This window comes from Trichogramma pretiosum, unplaced genomic scaffold (genome assembly GCF_000599845.2).
Source record: "Trichogramma pretiosum strain Unisexual culture from Peru unplaced genomic scaffold, Tpre_2.0 scaffold59, whole genome shotgun sequence".
Lineage (NCBI taxonomy): Eukaryota > Metazoa > Arthropoda > Insecta > Hymenoptera > Trichogrammatidae > Trichogramma > Trichogramma pretiosum.
In genome coordinates this window covers 635,222-652,921 of record NW_019641668.1, presented here as the reverse complement: position 1 = coordinate 652,921, position 17,700 = coordinate 635,222, and the positions used below count along the sequence as shown (strand labels likewise).

At 32.9% G+C, this 17,700-nt stretch overlaps 5 protein-coding genes across 6 annotated transcripts; all 5 read right to left on the bottom strand.

Moving 5' to 3' along the window:
• Positions 1–465: 465 nt before the first annotated feature.
• LOC106651597 (lisH domain and HEAT repeat-containing protein KIAA1468 homolog) lies at positions 466–5,771 on the bottom strand. The gene is made up of 13 exons (XM_014370173.2): positions 5,372–5,771; positions 4,602–4,805; positions 4,369–4,527; positions 3,859–4,301; positions 3,539–3,786; positions 2,543–3,471; positions 2,322–2,475; positions 2,127–2,250; positions 1,792–2,062; positions 1,587–1,722; positions 1,314–1,513; positions 976–1,237; positions 466–913 (listed from the first exon to the last, which is right to left on the bottom strand). The coding sequence occupies exons 1-13, from the start codon at positions 5,430–5,432 to the stop codon at positions 763–765; spliced, it is 3,342 nt and encodes a 1,113-aa protein (XP_014225659.1). The 5' UTR covers positions 5,433–5,771; the 3' UTR covers positions 466–762.
• A 126-nt stretch (positions 5,772–5,897) lies between these two features.
• Positions 5,898–8,319, bottom strand: LOC106651600 (zinc finger protein 569-like). The gene is made up of 3 exons (XM_014370177.2): positions 7,783–8,319; positions 7,610–7,684; positions 5,898–7,466 (listed from the first exon to the last, which is right to left on the bottom strand). Exons 1-3 carry the CDS (start codon positions 8,243–8,245, stop codon positions 6,883–6,885), a joined length of 1,122 nt encoding a protein of 373 aa, XP_014225663.1. The 5' UTR covers positions 8,246–8,319; the 3' UTR covers positions 5,898–6,882.
• Positions 8,320–8,477: 158 nt separating this feature from the next.
• Positions 8,478–9,801, bottom strand: LOC106651601. Of its 2 annotated transcripts, XM_014370179.2 has the most exons (4): positions 9,191–9,801; positions 9,047–9,118; positions 8,763–8,864; positions 8,478–8,686 (listed from the first exon to the last, which is right to left on the bottom strand). In XM_014370179.2, exons 1-4 carry the CDS (start codon positions 9,237–9,239, stop codon positions 8,562–8,564), a joined length of 348 nt encoding a protein of 115 aa, XP_014225665.1. In that variant the 5' UTR covers positions 9,240–9,801; the 3' UTR covers positions 8,478–8,561. The 2 variants fall into 2 exon arrangements, with proteins under 2 accessions (XP_014225665.1, XP_014225664.1); XM_014370178.2 differs by having other exon boundaries at positions 9,047–9,801.
• Positions 9,802–9,935: 134 nt separating this feature from the next.
• On the bottom strand, positions 9,936–12,533 carry LOC106651294 (zinc finger protein 91-like). The gene is made up of 10 exons (XM_023460374.1): positions 12,313–12,533; positions 12,052–12,254; positions 11,898–11,972; positions 11,715–11,828; positions 11,594–11,656; positions 11,468–11,515; positions 11,190–11,402; positions 10,794–11,105; positions 10,643–10,702; positions 9,936–10,560 (listed from the first exon to the last, which is right to left on the bottom strand). Exons 2-10 carry the CDS (start codon positions 12,083–12,085, stop codon positions 10,118–10,120), a joined length of 1,362 nt encoding a protein of 453 aa, XP_023316142.1. The 5' UTR covers positions 12,086–12,254; positions 12,313–12,533; the 3' UTR covers positions 9,936–10,117.
• Positions 12,534–13,353: 820 nt separating this feature from the next.
• On the bottom strand, positions 13,354–14,641 carry LOC106651527 (putative zinc finger protein 727). The gene is made up of 2 exons (XM_014370055.2): positions 14,262–14,641; positions 13,354–14,186 (listed from the first exon to the last, which is right to left on the bottom strand). Exons 1-2 carry the CDS (start codon positions 14,286–14,288, stop codon positions 13,548–13,550), a joined length of 666 nt encoding a protein of 221 aa, XP_014225541.1. The 5' UTR covers positions 14,289–14,641; the 3' UTR covers positions 13,354–13,547.
• Positions 14,642–17,700: the final 3,059 nt, after the last annotated feature.

Genomic DNA, 17,700 nt, shown 5'->3' with positions numbered 1-17,700 from the left:
TTTTCATAAAAATATATACATTTCTATCGCAATATAATCTCTTTATCTACAAGATCAGAGCAATATAAAAATTACTTTAAGCGGTTCCTTTAATATTTAAAGAACTATATTCATATTTACAACTTATCTATCAACTATAATAAACAATACAACCCCAATGTGACATTTTCTAGATTTCTCGGATGATACTGCAGAAAATGCTAATATAATCAATTATTTCCTGCTGTGCGCTTTGATATTATTTCAAAACACTCTCCTTTATAGTTTTCCTGTTAATTTCACGCGGAAAAAATTGTTTTTAAAGATATTTAATCATTTTTATATCAATTCATCTCGAAATAGTTGTAAAATTTTTTATACCATACATAAAAAACTATACTCATAAATATATCTATATTTTTTTACAAACATGCGATATAATTACACTAGACTATTTTTGTATAAAATACAATTTTTTAAAGGCAGTTTTTAAAAATATAAATTTCTAGGACATAGTCCACTTTTTTCATTACACTTATCTAGCAAGAAATTCATGAATGTTCAACTACTTCGTGAACATGAGAAATTTTAATAGAAAAGGTTTAGATTCAACAGTTATTTAAATATTTGTATTGCACCGTACGTAGGCACTGAATATAAAATCCTCTGAATCGCTTGAAAAATATTCTCATCATAACGTACTATTCTAACATATACGAGATTCTGTGATCATAATACCAAAAATAATGAGATAAAAATATTATACTCGAGTGCAAGTTAGAGTTATGTTTTTTTTCTAAATATACTAGGCATACTCGGCGATGTAGTTTTTTGATGAAACATCTTACTCATGCGCTGACGCATATCTTCTACACCTTGACCAACGTTCACAGATGCCATTGACAATGAGATTCCACTTCCCATTGATGCAGATCTAAAGATAAAATATGGAATGTTAAAATTTGATAGATGAACTGCACAATCTATGGTCAATACCTGTCTAATTTGCTAGGTGTATCTTTTTTGCTATCCACTTCACGCAGCAACGCGCGCACTGTGTCTTTTTGCAAAGGCACTACTTGATTAACAAGATTATCTAGGTACTTGAGTCCAGGAGCAATCAAATTTACCATACACTGATTTGATAAATTACAGTAGACTATAACCGAATATGCCTCCACCAAAGCATTCGCTAATTCGACGTTTCGATATTTTTGCAACGTTGATGCTGTTATTCCAGTAAGTTGTGTGGCTATGACTAAGGCATATATACCCATTTAATAACATGTGAAACAATAAGTTATAAAAATGTCAAAATTACATGAACTTTTTACCATCTTCGAGATACGATTGAGGACAATACGGTGCAGCAGCAGCTATGGCTAGAATTAAAGGAACGATCAAAACATCTGGTATACCAGAGGGATCTCTCAAGATAGATTCAAGGGCTCCTCTAGCCTTATCTTTGACGTCTCTCGTATCGCATTCTGTTATAAGTTTTCCTAACAGAGGTATTGCTGCTGCTTTCACGGTTCTGTATCAAAGATTGACATTTAAACGTTGCTTTACAAGTATACAGAATAATAATTTTAAGATATAAGCCTTACAAGTCGCTATCAGTAGACAAAGTTACAACTGCTGGAGCTATCCGAATGTCGACTAATTTATCGGAAATTTTGGAAATAATTGTACCAAGAATAGAAGCAGTTGCACATTTGACTCGTGGATCGTCGTATACAACGCCTGAAAAAGCATAAATTTTTCAAAATGTTTAGTACTTACAATCATCTTATAAATATATATAATAATTACCATCCCAAATGCCGGATAAAACAAGCTCTTGCAATTCTGACTGTGCACAGTACTTTACTACCATAGTTTCAAGACCACTTAAATCCTCACTACGCCTTGCTAAGGAAATTATATATTGCTTGAGAGCATTGGTAAATTTATTACTATCTAATGTAGTGAGTATGGTTAAGTACGCAGGTACAAGATTCACATTCGTTAATTTTTTAACATCATTTACTTCTGAAAGCTCAATGTCGATACTATTTATTAGCGGTTTGAAAGCTGCTGCAATCTACAAATAAAACGTCTCATTATTTTTATTGCTATTGTAAATAAAAAATTTACGTGTTAATTACCTTATTTTGTGTAATATATTTACCAAAACCCGTGCACAAAGACTGCAAGTAAGTGAGCAGCCCATTCATAACACTCTCATGCGTCGATTGAACAAGCTGCATTATTTCTATGTATTCGAATATTCTGAAAACAAAGTACATGCTTAATACGAGACTCAAATGGAGGATGTACTCATATGATTTTAGAAAAATTACAGTTTATCAACAATCCAGTCAAGCTCCAGCCATGTGCAATCATCCCAAGCAGTAAGAAGAAAAGTATTTAACATAATACCTAAATCGACGTCGCAATTGTGGAATATTTTTGGATTACTCAGTGGTGTAGTACAAAGATTAAGGAATTCCGTAGCTGTTAAGTAAAATAAAACATATTTAAATAAACTGTTTTATTTTTAAAATTAATCAAAATGACTTACGTATTCGTGAGGGTACACTCTCTTGCATGCGTTGCCTGACGGGCTCGACATCAATTGTACACACTATTGTGTGAGGCAAAAGATATCGCATTACTTCGATCAACACCAGAGCTCGGTTATCGTTGTTATGATATTCTGGCCTCATACCAGGGGAACTAAGATTTGGCTTCAGTAGCGATTTTAGTTTAGTCAAAATTCTTGGTAACAGATGAGATTGCAGGCGCTTCATCGATAACGCCCATTGAGCCAAAATCGGTATGAGAATCGTAGTGGCTGCTTCAACTACGTCGTCTGACACATCATCCAAAGCTGTCAATGCCAACTCTTCACATTGAAAGTATTTGTCGGAATCATCCATTAGAGCTACAAGCAGTGCGAGGCTCTTAATGACAGAGCACCGCACGCTTGCATCTTGATCGTCGAGAAGCATCTGCTGAAGCATTGAGATCATCAAAGAATTCCTTACACCACTAGTTGTATAAAGTGCCAAAGTCGCGCAGCATTCAGCTGCTAGGATTCTCTGTTCTGGGTATTTGTGCTGACTGTATTCCCAGCAAAGATTCAATACCTCCTCATTTTCAGATGGTTCTGGATCAAGTCTTGCAATCGCTGACAAACCAGCAAGGATCATATGTCGTTCCTCATCTTGTGGTCGTTTTTGCAAACCAAACAATAGATGATATAATTTTTCTCGTTCTGCTGGATTTGCGTGTAGCTTGATCGCACTAAGGATTAATGCTATGACCTCTTCACGTTTATTTAAAACAATGTTTGGAACTAATCGAGGTAAGACATAAGACATAATTTCGGCAATATTGTCGCGAGTAATATTATCTTTTAGTGGTTCATTGATGACTTCTGCTACACAACTAGGAGTTTCGATCAGGCAGAGTTTCAGTACTTCTCTGCGAAAATTGGTTGGCAATTGTCTGTAGAAATACATACAATAATTTAGCAGTGCTCTATAATAAAACTACAGGAAATGCTTGATTTTACCTTGAAGGAGAATTTCCATTAGTAACATTGACATCATTCTTTAAATACTGTATTCTAGTCCAGTCTCGTTCACTTGCTTCCGTCTCACCTATGCTTACTACAATTGAACCACTATCATCTTCTTCTGTTTCTGGTAATTGCTGCGAAATTAGACCTTCCTGCATTGGAGGTGATTCAAGCAATTCAAATTTATCAGGTGTAGTAGAGTTTGAATCCGAAGTTTGAGTTGTCCCTGATCTACCCGGTTGCTTGATTAAACATAACAAACATTTTATTGTCAGTAAACAGAGACATTAAAAAAAAAATAAGAAATTTTTTACCTCATCAATAATATTGGTAAGGTTGGAATTTGCTATCATGCTTTCTAACTGAGCTGTTTTTTCCTTCAACTTTTTTATCTCTTCTTCTTGATCGCTTACTAACTTAGTTAGTGCATCTTTTTCTACTCCGTCGACAGAATCTTTCTCATCTGTTTGAACAGCAATACTACTTTGTGGTGGTTTATCATAACCAGTGGACCTCATAAATTCTCTGTATACTTGAATCAGTTCAGGTGGTTTTGGAATATTTAAACCTACATCTTGCCAGTCTTCAAAATCTTGATCATCATTTTCATCACTGAAGGTTATAGAAGTTAGTTTATATAAATTAGCTAACAAATATTCATTCACAAGAAAATTAAGGGCTCGTTTTTCATGAGGTCTAATTGGATGATCCAAAATTGATTTGTCTGACCCTTTTTCAGGTGTGCTGACTTCAGACTCTAAAAACCCAAACATAAATCATATTCTTAGCCATACAAAATATATAATAGAGTTATAGAAAATTACCTGTAACTACAGTTAAATTAGCTCGTAGTGAGTTGATGTTTTCTTTAGCTTTTCTCAATTCAAATTCTAAAACAGCTACTCTTTCATCAACTCCTCCTCCATCCTCAGAAAACCGAGTCATATCGAGTGAGTCCAATGTCGCTTGACTTCCAGACCTTGCTATAAAATAATAAAGAAGGTACATCAAAGAATTATAAGAAATGTGTTGTACACTAAATAACAATAATTTTTACCAATTGATAGACAAGGCTCTGGTTTGATATTCAGACATTCAAAATTATTAGGATTAGAAAAAAAATCTTTGAGGATAGGTAGTTCTCTATCTGCTTCACAAAGCTCGGCATGAAGTTCTAAAGCAGTTAAAAGAAGTCTTTCATTAAGAAGTTTTGTAGCTATTTCTTCGTATGAAATCATTGCTGCTTTTTCTTTATTGGTTTCTGAAAAATGAACAGTAAAGATATTATACACTGAGAATTCTTTTAATTTGATGTGGAATTTCCAAAGAAACAAAAAGTGTATTGAATGATTGATGATTAAAATTAATATCTAAGATTATTTAAAAGCTTTTTCTGAATTATTAGTACATGAATAGACATAGAGGGCTTTTAATTTTATTCTAGTTTTTCTTTTTTAATGATAAGAATAAGCTAATAAAATGCATCAATTGATTATATTTTTCGAAATTTTCATTATTCCACAAGCAGATAAACGTAAAATAATATTTTTCATTACTCTAATTGAGTAATTATTACTGGACGCGCAATGAAAAGTCATCAGCTGATGTGAAACAACAATAGCGAACACGCATTGTATACACATAGAAAAGTCAACAGATCTGCGTGTAAACACTCAGTGTCAAAACTAAAGAGACTCGACAACTTTGACAGTCAACTGATGCACGCGACACATCTATGTTTTCATTTATCAATACGTTCAGATAACAGGTGTCATAATATACTCGTGTCCAAAGCTTATCGCAACAACTGAGCAATGCGTGTCTCACCTGTAGGTCGGGGACAGGATGTTCTAACCTCATGCTCATTAACGATACCCGAAGAAGCCATCCTGATGCGTTGTTGGATCTCACGCTCGTTTTCAGTAAGTCATGACAACAATTGCGGAGCATAAGCACAAAAGACACGTAAGACACGATGGCAACGGAACTGCGCAGCTCACCGAGTACACGACTGTCGACGAAAACATCAATGATGCTAGCAGCAGCTCCGAGCGAATAACGATGCACTTTTCGCGTGTTACCTACATACAGTGAACGTGTTCGGAGCATGCCAATTGCCTGCAGCCCAGACTTGGCTTTGCTTTCGTGCAGAGAAGGAGGCAAGACGTAGTATACCTGCAAACAGCTAGCATGACTGTACGCGAGCCTAGTGCACTGCGCGGCATACCTTTATGAATGATATGTGTAGGTAACGTGTGTCATGTCAGTACCTATCCAACAAATCCACTTCCCGACTACCCAAGTGCTTTGGCAAATGACCAACGATCGTGTCTTGTATCCTAAATGCGGATCAATGTAAGCTCATGTTTTATTATTTTTCAAATGTCAATGTGCTTACAAAAATAAGACAATCGTTTTATTATGCTCAGATTGACTTGTCAAATTTGATTTTTCATTGGAGATTCATTAAGCTAGCATACATTTGGAAAACTTAAAATTTTTCGGGTCCGGTGATATACCTGTCCCAGTTTTCGTTTATTTGCAGAATTCGCGTTATTTAGATATTAATAATTAAAAATATGAAATTTTTTCGCAAGGTTAAATTGACTTTTACTTTTAAAATCAAACACACATCAAATTTTCAATGGTACCATTCCCAATGTCAACCAAAAGCAAATAAGGATCAATTTTATAAAGGTAAAATTTACCATCTGTCTGTGTATCTTGTGGATAATTGATGCAAATATTTCTGTTCACAGCCAGTACTTATATTTGTACTATTGTTTGTACCCTGAGGCTTCAAGCACATTTTTTAAAATATACATTAAACATGACACATAAAAAATTTTTAAATTTTCAATTTTTTGGAAAAAGAAACTTTTAAAGATGAGTTGTTAGTTTATGAAATCGCGAAAGTTTCAAAAGTTAACTTATACATTTAACATGAATTAGGGAGAGTAATGAAGTTTTTCAAAACTGAAAAATTAAATTCTTTATCTTTTATTAGTCTTCAAAACTTTTTTTTATAGATTATCTTAATTAACATTAATTTGTACCAACACTAGAAAAACTTTGGCATTGATTAATATCGCAGAATTAAAAATTATTGTTAAGCCTGGTAAAATGTATGAAATCTTTGGTACATACTTTAAATCGCAAATTAATATTATACAACTAAAAACTGATGAAACAAATTGTTAAATATTTTTTGGGGAACTTTAAGAAATTTCCCAATGCAAAAATGCCCATAGGAAATGCAACTTTTACAAATAAAATCGACACAATTAGTCTCGAAAACGTTAAACAGGAACTTTAAAGTCATTAAAATTAATTCATTATCATCGCCTTTTAACTAGATTGATTTTTCGTTTTTTCCTATTATTTTCATCACCATGTTTCATTTTGATATGATTGGTCAAGTGATGTTTGGTATAGCTATAATAGGCACACAGAGAACATCGAAAGTTTGGCTTCTTGCCGCAATAATTGCGTTGGTGGAGTATGAGTCCTTGCTTCCGAGCGTACTTCTTGCCACAAGTGTGACAGATCCAAGAACGGGCAAAACCAAACCGGACGCCATGTTCGTGCACCAAGTGATATCTCATTTCGGTCATGTGTTTCGTCTTCGTGATGCAGTACTTGCATTGATAGACTGACGATTCGTTGCATAATTTCATGTGACAATTCAGATCACTGAGGTAGGCAAACTTACGGTTGCAGCGCTGACACGAAAATAGTTTCGGTCCGTGTTTGCGATTGTAATGCATGCGGAGTGAGCCGATTTTTTGAAATCGAGTCTTACAGCCAAGGCAGGTATAAGTATAGGACTGACGACATTTCGAACATTTGAGATCCTTTGCATTAACTTTTTTAACGAGCACTTTGCATTTGGTACAAGATACTTCAGCCATATCATTTATATCTGTCAATTAAGAAAAGAATGAATAATTTTTATGCTTTAATTTTGAAGATTTTGACGTTCAGTTGAAAAATTGATGTTTTCACAATTTTTCACTTGAATGAAAAAATCTAAAAATAAATCTAAGTCTAGTAAAAAAAACTTACGCATTTGAGCAAAATTCATGTTTAATACGTTGCTATTTTCATTTGCCAAGATTGTTTGCCTAACTTTCATATTTTCTGCAAAAATAAAAATGAATTAAAAATAAATAGATCTTGCAAATAAATAAGATAAGTTTTAAATAACATAAAAAACTGTGTAAAAACACGAAGCATACTTTTTTTAATTTTCTTTTTTATTTCTCTTATCATAATACTTAATTCCTTTCCATCCTCTTGTTTCCCATGTTTTACAACAAGATGTTCTCTCAACTCTTGCTCAAAATTGACAAATTCTGGACATAAAGTACACTGAAGCATTGGTGTCATGGTGCATAGCTTTTCATGTCGTTTTAATCTACTCAAACATCTATAAGGACGCCCACACTTTTTGCATCTTGTAATAGGCTGAATTTTTCCATCATACATATCTTGTTTTTCCTGCCAAATTTCTTGATCAAGAGATTTTAAGTATTCAAATTCTTTAGTGTTTTTGAATATTGAGTGGTGTAATTCTTTTACGTGAGAACTCATTTGTATTATAGATTTGGAGCAAAATTTACATTCTTTACATGAAAAGAAATATTTATCTTTACATTGAGCACAATTTTGACTCAAAATTTGATCTGTCAATGGTTTCATAGAATTACAGATTTCACAAATCAATTGAAGAAATTTATTTATTATATCTGCAAAAAAAAGTATTATTTATTCAAATGCTATTAAAAAATTGCTAAAATTGCTTACCGTAACTAATCACATTTTCTTTATTTACTATGGAATCAACTTTAATTTTTTTATTTGCAGTAGTCAAACTCCTTAAATTTTTCTTTACATTACAATTTTGAATCTGATTGTTTAATGTACGATTCCTTGCAATTGCTTGTAGTAAATCATCAACTATGATTAAATTAAAAAATGTGCAAAATTAATTTAATTGTCCAACATTTAATAAAATTTAAATAATGTTTAAATTACCAGTGAAATCTGTAATATCATAAAACTCATAAATTTCCCCAGGTTCCAATTCAAGTTCCAACTGATTCATTAGATCTAAAGTATCTTCTTTTGAATTATATTCTTCTAAAATATTATCAAATATTAATTCATTATTTATAAAAAAATGAGATGTTCAGTAAACGGTAACCATTTATCTTACCAAATTGAAATTCATCATCAACAACCCTTAGCTGTCCATTATTTAATTTTTCTAATAATTCAAATCCATCTTGAATGTATACATCTGCTTCACTAGTTTTATCTAAAATTAAAAACCTTAATTCATATTGTTTTGAAAATTAGATTAACTAACAATAATGCTTTGAATTATTTTTAATTGAAAATTTAATTTGAAAAAAAAGTTTTCATTAAACTTTTTATGGTCAATGGCATAAACTATATTTAAAGGAATGAGAAATAAAATTACTTAGACTATATACACACCGTATTCATCGTCAGAAATGTCAATTTCTTCTTTAACTATGACATCTTGTTCATTACGAAAAATACTTCCATCTGTGAAGAGAAGCGTTATTAAAGCGCGAGAAATCAATACTTTTAAAATTCCGTTAAATTCATCAAACTTACCCCTACATCCGTCATTTTTAAAAAAATTATTTGTCAGTTTGGAATCCATTTAAATTGTCTAAGATTATTATCTATAAAATTCATTGAAAATAATCTTCATGGCTTATATTGACAACATAGTATTAACAGCACTGAATCGCGTCACTATAGTCACCAAATGCATAATTTCAAAGCCGACAGTAAATTGATATTAGCCTCCCGCATAACCTAAAGATAATATTTATTATTGCGCGTTTTTAAGAGCGCAGAAACTTTGCCGAGTATATTTGAATAACAAATGAAAATCAACTGATTATACATTGACAAAGCCCACGCGAACCGGCTGAACGGGCTGTACTAAAGTGCCAGACGCCTAGCAGAGCAATCGCCCACATAGTAAAAGCGTTCTTATCTTCCTTTTGACTTCGCAAATAAGATAAAACATTTTAATGGTTTTGTAATAAAGAACAAAATTACTTTACTGTTTCTGACTCAAGTTTTTGAGTAATGTTCTTCTTGGTTCATTCTAAGAAAATCCTTTATGGCGCTTTGCTTTATCAAAACATGTATTTAAATGCAGACGACGTGAAAATTTAGTGTAAGGGTAGCAGAGAGCTTTTATGGCAACACAATTCCCCAGTGAGGATCTCACTAATGTGTATTAGATGTACATATCATTTTTATTTAAATAAAAATTCTGCGACCAGAAAAAGATAAATGATTTTTGCAGTATATTAATAATAATTTAAAATATTTTATTTATTATTGAACATTGTCATAGTGTCACTTAATTTAAACTTTTAATGACACTCAAACAGTACACTTTGTTATTAAAATCTAATCTCCAGAACAATCCTAAATTATTTAGGCACACTATGTACATAAAATTAAAAAACAAAATAATATTCAACTTTAAAATACTAATTTCCATACTAAGCATTCATGTAATTACTTTGATTTACACCCCATAGTTAAATGCTTCATAATAGTAAGATGAGATTTATAGGTAACATTGCAGTCTGGACAAGAGTGTTTTTTACGTGCAATATTATGAAGTTTATCTATGTGCTGCTTTAAATTGTAATGATATCGAGTTTGAAAGCTGCAATAGTTGCAAGAAAAATTTGGTTTCTTTCCACATCGCTTTACATGCTCATTGAGGTCTCCAAGAAACGAATATTTCTTAAAACACACATCACACACATATTTCATTTCTCCATGTGTTCTTCGCACATGTCTGTATAATGGTGATTGACGTGGAAATTCTTTTAAACAATGACCACATTTGTAAAGCAGCGATCCTTTACAATTAGGACATTTTTTCATTCTTTTTTCATAGTCATGCATCACCCTGCATTTTTGGCAATACATTTTACGCATTTTTAGTAATTCTATAAATACAAAAGTAATCAATTTAAAATAATATTTCATACTATACAATGATAAACAATATCAATAATTTGTAGTACTTACGGACATCTGTTTCAGATGAGTTTGAATTGAATGTTTTATAATGACTTATATCAGTTGCATCTGAAAGTATTTAATGAATATTTATAATTGAATGAGAATAAAACCTATTCTGGATTTATAGCATAATCAAAATTAGAAATTTTAATAGTACCTTTGCTAGTTAGTTCACTGGAATCAATTTGATCAGAATGTTCATTTCTGATATGGTGAGTGAAATTTATATTGCAAATGGTCTTGTAGCTACAACTATCACAATAATATACTTTTTCTTGTGGTTGACATTTTTTGCGAAGATGCTTATAAGCTCCTGAATATGATATGTATGCTTTACCACAAATTTTACATTCAAATGATAGTCTGACTTTGCATTTTGAACAATAAAGCCTCTTAGATGAACGTTTTGGCTCCGCCATAATAAGTTCTTCACATGTGAGGCATTTGCAAATTAACAATGATCTCATCACTGGAAAAGATAATGTTATTTTGTACTACAATTAATACAATGACGCATAAATATTTTTGCATTAAAATTATTATCATAACTTACCCTGTTTTTGTTTACTCAAATTTTTCAAATTTTCACATTGCCACTTTTGATGCCTATACAAAGCAACCATTGAATCATATTTCAAATTGCAATCATTACATATAAAATACATATCAATATTGCAATCTGGACACATAGCTGTAACTGTGGTACAAAAAACCTTATCCAGTTTATTACATCTAGGGCAATTTAAAGTGATTTCTTTTAAGGAATCTGTAAAATTATATCATAAAATTAAAATAAATTGATTTTACTTCATTGATAATGTCATTACTTACCATCTTGTAACTTTTTCCTATTACTTTTTTTCAAAATTGGAATTTCATCTGTGAAATTATAAAAAAGGATTTCAATTAAAATAGTTTTAATAAAAATATCATGTTGAAAAATTATTATTAACATACTTGAATAATTAGAATCATCGCTCAAGTCTATAATTTCCTTCGAAGAAGATTTGGTAGCCAAAGCTAAAATATAGTTTATTTTAAATTTTTTGTTAATTATTGAATTAGCATTAATTTTTACCTGCATGTTTCAGGCGAATTTTTTCTCTAATTCTCATTCGCAGCCTACGTATGCAGTCTTTGTTGATTTTATTTGCAATCTTGATGTTTTTACGAATATCTACTATTTCTATGTCTAAAAAAAAATTTTAATTAATGGTAATTGATTATGTTATGACAAAAAGGAAGAGTATAAAATCTTTACCAGAATCATGAGAATCATCAATATCAATTTCTTCATTTTTAAGCAAAGAATTAAAGTCACTAGTAGTTCCATTGCCTAAACCAATAAACAGTAATTAAAAATGATGAAAATATTAAAAAATCAATAAAATGAAGAATATAATTATTAGCATTACCTGATTCTATATCAACGATGTCATTGTAATCCATTGCAAAGATTAATTTCCTTAATGCAACTAGTACAAATTACTCCACACGTTGCACCAAAATTCAATTCAACCACGGCACAAGACAATAATTATTATAACCTGTAAGGTTTGCTTCAAGAACAATGCAGGTGTCGAGGTTTCGGCTACGACGAATTTCATAAAAAAATCACCTGCAAATGTCAAGAATTACTGATCATCACATGTCATTGACATCAGATAGTTGCATACTTTTCTGCCGGCACAATGAAGATAGCAAAGTCTTAGTATATTTTGTCTGTCAGATTATCAGTAATTTGGCCACTGCTATACTTATGCGATGGACGCGCTCCCCATCGTTCACCCACCTGAACTACTAATTTAACACTTGGCACTTGGCAGTGGTAGCAAAGAAGATAGACACGTATAGAAGCACAGAACTATAGGCGTGATTGAGGCTGGCTCGTATGGTACCAAAACCAACTTCAAGGGGGCGCGGCGAGCAACCTAAGCCTGTAATGTATAACCAACATTTAGTCTCGTTGTTACCATAAGTCTTCGTGGTCGAGTGGTCAAGCGCTCGGCTTCGTTTTTTGCGTCGAGCGGTCGGGCCTTGGTTCAATCCCAGGCCGCAGATATTTTTTTTTACATTTTTTTCTCAAATTACAAAGAATAAAGTAAGGATTTCGTTTTTAGCTGATATTGGTCGTAAAATTAAAATTGCATTGATAATCAAACTTTTTTTTCATGTTCTTTTTTCTACAAAAAAATAAAAAATCACATTTAATTCAAACGCAAATTAAATTAAATGAATGTATATTTAGACGCCTCGAAAAAAAATGTCGTGTTAATTTCGTTAAATGAAGTTCCTTTTTTATGAAAATATCTCTGACTCCAATTTTAAATGGACCGTATCGCTTGATTATTATTTTTCACATTTAAAAAAAATCCTTAATAAATAAATTTATCAGAGTATTTTTAATTTTATAAGCAATATTAGCTAGAAGCGAAATCCTTACTTTATTCTTTGTAATTTGAGAAAAAAATGTAAAAAAAAATATCTGCGGCCTGGGATTGAACCAAGGCCCGACCGCTTGAAGCAAAAAACGAAGCCGAGCGCTTGACCACTCGACCACGAAGACTTTGGTATCTATGGGACTAAATGTTGGTTATACATTACAGGCTTAGGTTGCTCGCCGCGCCCTCTTGAAGTTGGTTTTGGTATCATATGAGCCAGCCTCAATTTTTAGTTAAGCTCTGGGCTTCTATACGTGTCTATCTTCTTTGGTGGTAGTAAGTTGTCCGATTTGATTTGATGGTGGCTATTGGTAATTGGCTTTTGAATTAATTTAGACATCTGGCGTCGTAGACACGTGCTCATAATTAACAATGCATAATGAATATAGTTAGAACAATTAATGAAATTAATTAATCTGTCAGTGGAGCTGACATAAAGTGCGAATATCGATGAGATAGATGTGAATCGATCACAGAAAGGGTGCGTGCTGATTTATTATATGTTTTCTCAAATAATCTTTCCTATTATAACTCGATCCACACAAGTGACATTTAAGTTTAATCTTGTTAAAGCAATGATGCCGCTTGTGTCTCGTCCAGGAGCTCGAGCTCTTGAAAATTTTGCCACACTCGCAGCTTCTATTTGGAAAGTATACGCTGAAATGTTGAGTCCTGGCGTGACTCGCCAAGTTGGACTTGATCGGCGTCTCGTAGGGGCAGTGCTCGCAGCGGTAGGTCCTCACGGCGGCCGAGCAGTAGGCCCTCTCGTGATCTCGCAGTCGCTTCTTCAGCAGAAAGGACTTTTGGCACTTGGCGCAGTCGTAGCGCTCGACGCTCGACGTCGAGTGGTGCTTGACGATCGTATGCCTCGACAGCTCGTTGTAGCTTCGATAGGACTTGGAGCAGGTCAGGCAGTCGTAACGGATCGGGGCACGGCACAGCTCGCACTTGTTCCTGCCGTAGACGACCTTGGAACGCGAGCCGCAATTCGAACAGACGGCCTCGCAGTCGCTTAGGACCCAGCTGTCCGAGATCGGTTTCGCTTTTCTCTTCCTTGGTCCTGATTTCACTTCCACTTTACATGCTGATCCAGCAGATTTTTCGATGATCTACCGAGAACAAAACGTATCCATAAACTATTTGTCGACTTAAAACTGACGTAAATACATTAAATCTTTACGTACGATAAATTTGCAATTTTCCAACTTCATCCCACTTGATTATACTGAATATAGTTCTTCGAACAACAGTAATGAGTTTGAAAATTGCTCAAACCAATTTTAGAGCATCGATAGTAAATGCTTGGCTGGTGCGAGATGCTCGTCGTCAGACTGAACATTTTTCAAATTTTCTCATCTCCGCTCGGAAGATTAATCTCGGTCTTATCTCTCTTCATTCTCTTATGAATTAGTTTTTTTCGTCGATTATGACCTATCAAAACTTTGTATCAGTTGTCGGCAGTTGATATAAGAATTATGAAAAAAAGCAAAAGAATCAGAACTGGTAAGTATGTAAGAAGTGTGTTATACTCAGCTTATACGAAACTTAATAATTCAAGTATGCATATAATTATGTACGTTAATATGAGCGTGTCTACGAAGAGTTTACAATCAAGAGTTTTAATATATAATAAATGTTAGTTTATTCAAAATTTCGAATCGCGCTTTGTCTTGCGCGATATGATATGTTTACATATGGCCGATTCTCTGTCAAGTCGAATGGCCAAAAAAATTTTTTTTCTGCAAATATGAAAAACATGTATTTGATGTCAGATTTGTCCAAAAACATGTTTAGCAAAATTAGGGCCTTCTATGACACTTTTTCAGAGGCCCAAAGTTGGCCATTTTACCATTTTTTGAAATTCATGAAAAATCACAAATATTCAAATAATTCCTGGATCAGGGTAGAACGATTCATAAGTTGCGTTAAACTTTAAGACCCATTACAAAACTTTATCAGGCAGTAGTTGACATCTTTGGGAAGCTTTTTACATAGTTTAGAAAATGAAAGTCCGGTTCGAACTCGATTAAATTTTTTCTTTTATGTTTTTTTTCATGTTTTCCCATTATTACTTCTTTAGCTGGCTCCAATCACTGTGGTATCCTTTTTTTTTTTGAAAATTTGGACAATTTCCAACAAAAAATTTGCTGGGCACTTTTACTTTTGAAAATGTAGACGTTTTCAAGGTACTCACTCATTTGATAGAGTATCAGAAATTTTATTTGACATCAATAACGACTACGATCTCTTAGAAAACGTCAAAATTATCGGCACAGTGACCGATAATGGCTACAATTTTGTTAAGGCATTTAATACGTTTGGTCAGCAACATGATGATTCAGACGATGAAGACGAAGTAATGGCTTCGATAATTCAACAAGATTCTGCTGGTGATACAGAAGAGGAAGAAAATTTCGATAATTTTGACAATGAGGAGGAAGTGATGGAAGACGATCCTCTCGAGGCTATTTCTTTACCCGACAACTGTATCACTCTGTCGCGCCATTTTCGTTGTGCCAGTCACACTTTGAACTTGCTGGCCACTACTGATAATTCTAAAATAATCGATTCGATAGAAAAACTAAAAACTGCACATACTGCAGTTTTAAAAAAATGTGATATACTGTGGCGAAGTTTAAAATCAGTACAAAAACGTGAAACTCTTACTGAGTTTTTCGGGGAGAGCATTAAAAAACCGAATGCCACAAGATGGAATTCGTTGTTTGATGCTCTTGCACAACTTAGTCGCCTAAAATCAAAGGTTAAATCGCCCGAAACTGAAAAAATAACTAAAAAAGATATTGGGTTTTGTGATAGTGACTTTGTTCACATGGAACTTTACATAAAAATTATGTCTCCCCTAGCGACTGCTATTGATGATTTGCAAACGGAGGAAAATTGTTATTATGGGGAACTTCTACCATCGCTGATAACAATCGAACAGCGATGGTTAGAAGAGATCAAAATAAGTAAATTTCCTGAATTATTTTATAAAGATTATATTAATGGGCTGATAAATTCCTTACATACTCGCTTCAAAGCGATATTTGCTATTGAAGGTGTTGGAAAGACTGCTGCTATTGCATCATTGAGCCATCCATCAACCAAAAAAGATTGGGTTCATTCTTTATCGATGGAGGCTCAAAAAAATATCGAAAACCTCATTCAGAAAACTAGCCAATCACCAGAAGAAGATGTAGCGACAACAGCTTTGAGTAAGAAGCGTTGAGTAATTTGGCAAAGCCGCAGAGCCGACGAATCTGGATAAGATAATATCGCTCAAGACAAGTTGCAACGAGCTTTTGCGGTTTCTGGCTGGACCCGTGACAGATGATCTATTGGAGTTAAATAGATATCCTGCAGAGAAAAAATTATTTTTAAAATATAACACGCTCATTCCCTCATCTGCACCCGTAGAGCGACTCTTTTCATATGCAACACTGTTGAATTTGCCCAATTATAATCGTATATCAGATGATCAGTTCGAAAATCGTTTATTATCTAAGGTTAATTTAAAAAAAATATTATATTCAAAATGTAATTTAAGATATAATCCTACATTTACAATAGTGTTCAGAATTAATTATTTTCAATATTACTTCATCGTGTGATACCATGTTTATTATGATTATTATACTATCAATAAACTATTTAGTCCTTAAAATTTTACTAGACTTTAATATGTGCGCGCTACGCGCGCATGGAACTCTTATGAGTATGTAATTTAATATATGAAAGATATTATTAACTACAGACAGAGGGCGTACATAGATGACACTAAAATATTTCTTGTACTCACATGAAGTTGGCTCTAAGAGGGTTCAATTCGATCTATAATCGCAATGGCTCTTATATTAATTAGATTAGATATTTTTCCAATTTTTATCGATCAATCATTGGTTCTATATACTTGCGGCTCGCTGTACTAAGTGAAAGTATCGCTTTTTATTTTGTAACTAACCAACTGTTTGATAACCAACACAGCGGACCTCGCCATCAACAATTTATGATTTTATTTAATTTTTTACTTACAATTGCAGGCATTTTTAAAATTTTATTGAATATTATAAAATATTACTTCACAATCACAAAATACCAATTCCATTACTCAAAATTAAAAAATAAAATTAGTCTAATTATAATTATCACCCATTACCAATTACATTTAATGTGTAATGCGAAAAATTTTCATTACGAATTGAATTTAATTCGTAATAAAAAATCAATTTCATTACAAATTATATTGAATTCATAATGGAAAATCAATTTCATTACAAATTGAATTTAATTCGTAATGGAAAATCAATTTCATTACAAATTTTATTTTTAATGTAATTTTTAATTGTTACATTACAAAATTATGCAACCCTGTAATAGAGAAGCGCTCCAATAAGAAGCAGTCCTCGTAGGCGAAGTTGAATGGTTAAGCCAGGGTGATACTTTTGCAAGAATACCGTTACTCTCTAGCAAACATCGTCGTTAAGTCCATATGTCGACCTGAAAGAGTCGCGTATACACAAGAATACGATCCCTTTTATTGATATAATTTTTTATGAGGAAGCTCTTTGCCAATAAATTGGCAGCGATTCTTTTGGATTTACACTCAATTTATTTTTATTTCAT

Coding starts and splice junctions, on each gene's coding strand:
- LOC106651294 (XM_023460374.1), bottom strand. CDS start 12,085: ATGGATTACAATGACATCGTTGATATAGAATCAG. Junction 11,973..12,051: donor CATCGTTGATATAGAATCAG/GTAATGCTAATA, acceptor TTATTGGTTTAG/GCAATGGAACTACTAGTGAC. Junction 11,403..11,467: donor TAGGAAAAAGTTACAAGATG/GTAAGTAATGAC, acceptor ATAATTTTACAG/ATTCCTTAAAAGAAATCACT.
- LOC106651601 (XM_014370178.2), bottom strand. CDS start 9,239: ATGGATTCCAAACTGACAAATAATTTTTTTAAAAATGACGGATGTAGG. Junction 8,865..9,046: donor CATTTCTGACGATGAATACG/GTGTGTATATAG, acceptor TTTTAATTTTAG/ATAAAACTAGTGAAGCAGAT. Junction 8,687..8,762: donor TGATGATGAATTTCAATTTG/GTAAGATAAATG, acceptor ATAATATTTTAG/AAGAATATAATTCAAAAGAA.
- LOC106651597 (XM_014370173.2), bottom strand. CDS start 5,432: ATGGCTTCTTCGGGTATCGTTAATGAGCATGAGGTTAGAACATCCTGT. Junction 2,476..2,542: donor GAGTGTACCCTCACGAATAC/GTAAGTCATTTT, acceptor TTTACTTAACAG/CTACGGAATTCCTTAATCTT. Junction 2,251..2,321: donor GACTGGATTGTTGATAAACT/GTAATTTTTCTA, acceptor CTTTGTTTTCAG/AATATTCGAATACATAGAAA.
- LOC106651527 (XM_014370055.2), bottom strand. CDS start 14,288: ATGAAGTTGGAAAATTGCAAATTTATC. Junction 14,187..14,261: donor TGGAAAATTGCAAATTTATC/GTACGTAAAGAT, acceptor TGTTCTCGGTAG/ATCATCGAAAAATCTGCTGG.
- LOC106651600 (XM_014370177.2), bottom strand. CDS start 8,245: ATGAAACCATTGACAGATCAAATTTTGAGTCAAAATTGTGCTCAATGT. Junction 7,685..7,782: donor AAAAAAGAAAATTAAAAAAA/GTATGCTTCGTG, acceptor TTATTTTTGCAG/AAAATATGAAAGTTAGGCAA. Junction 7,467..7,609: donor CATGAATTTTGCTCAAATGC/GTAAGTTTTTTT, acceptor CTTAATTGACAG/ATATAAATGATATGGCTGAA.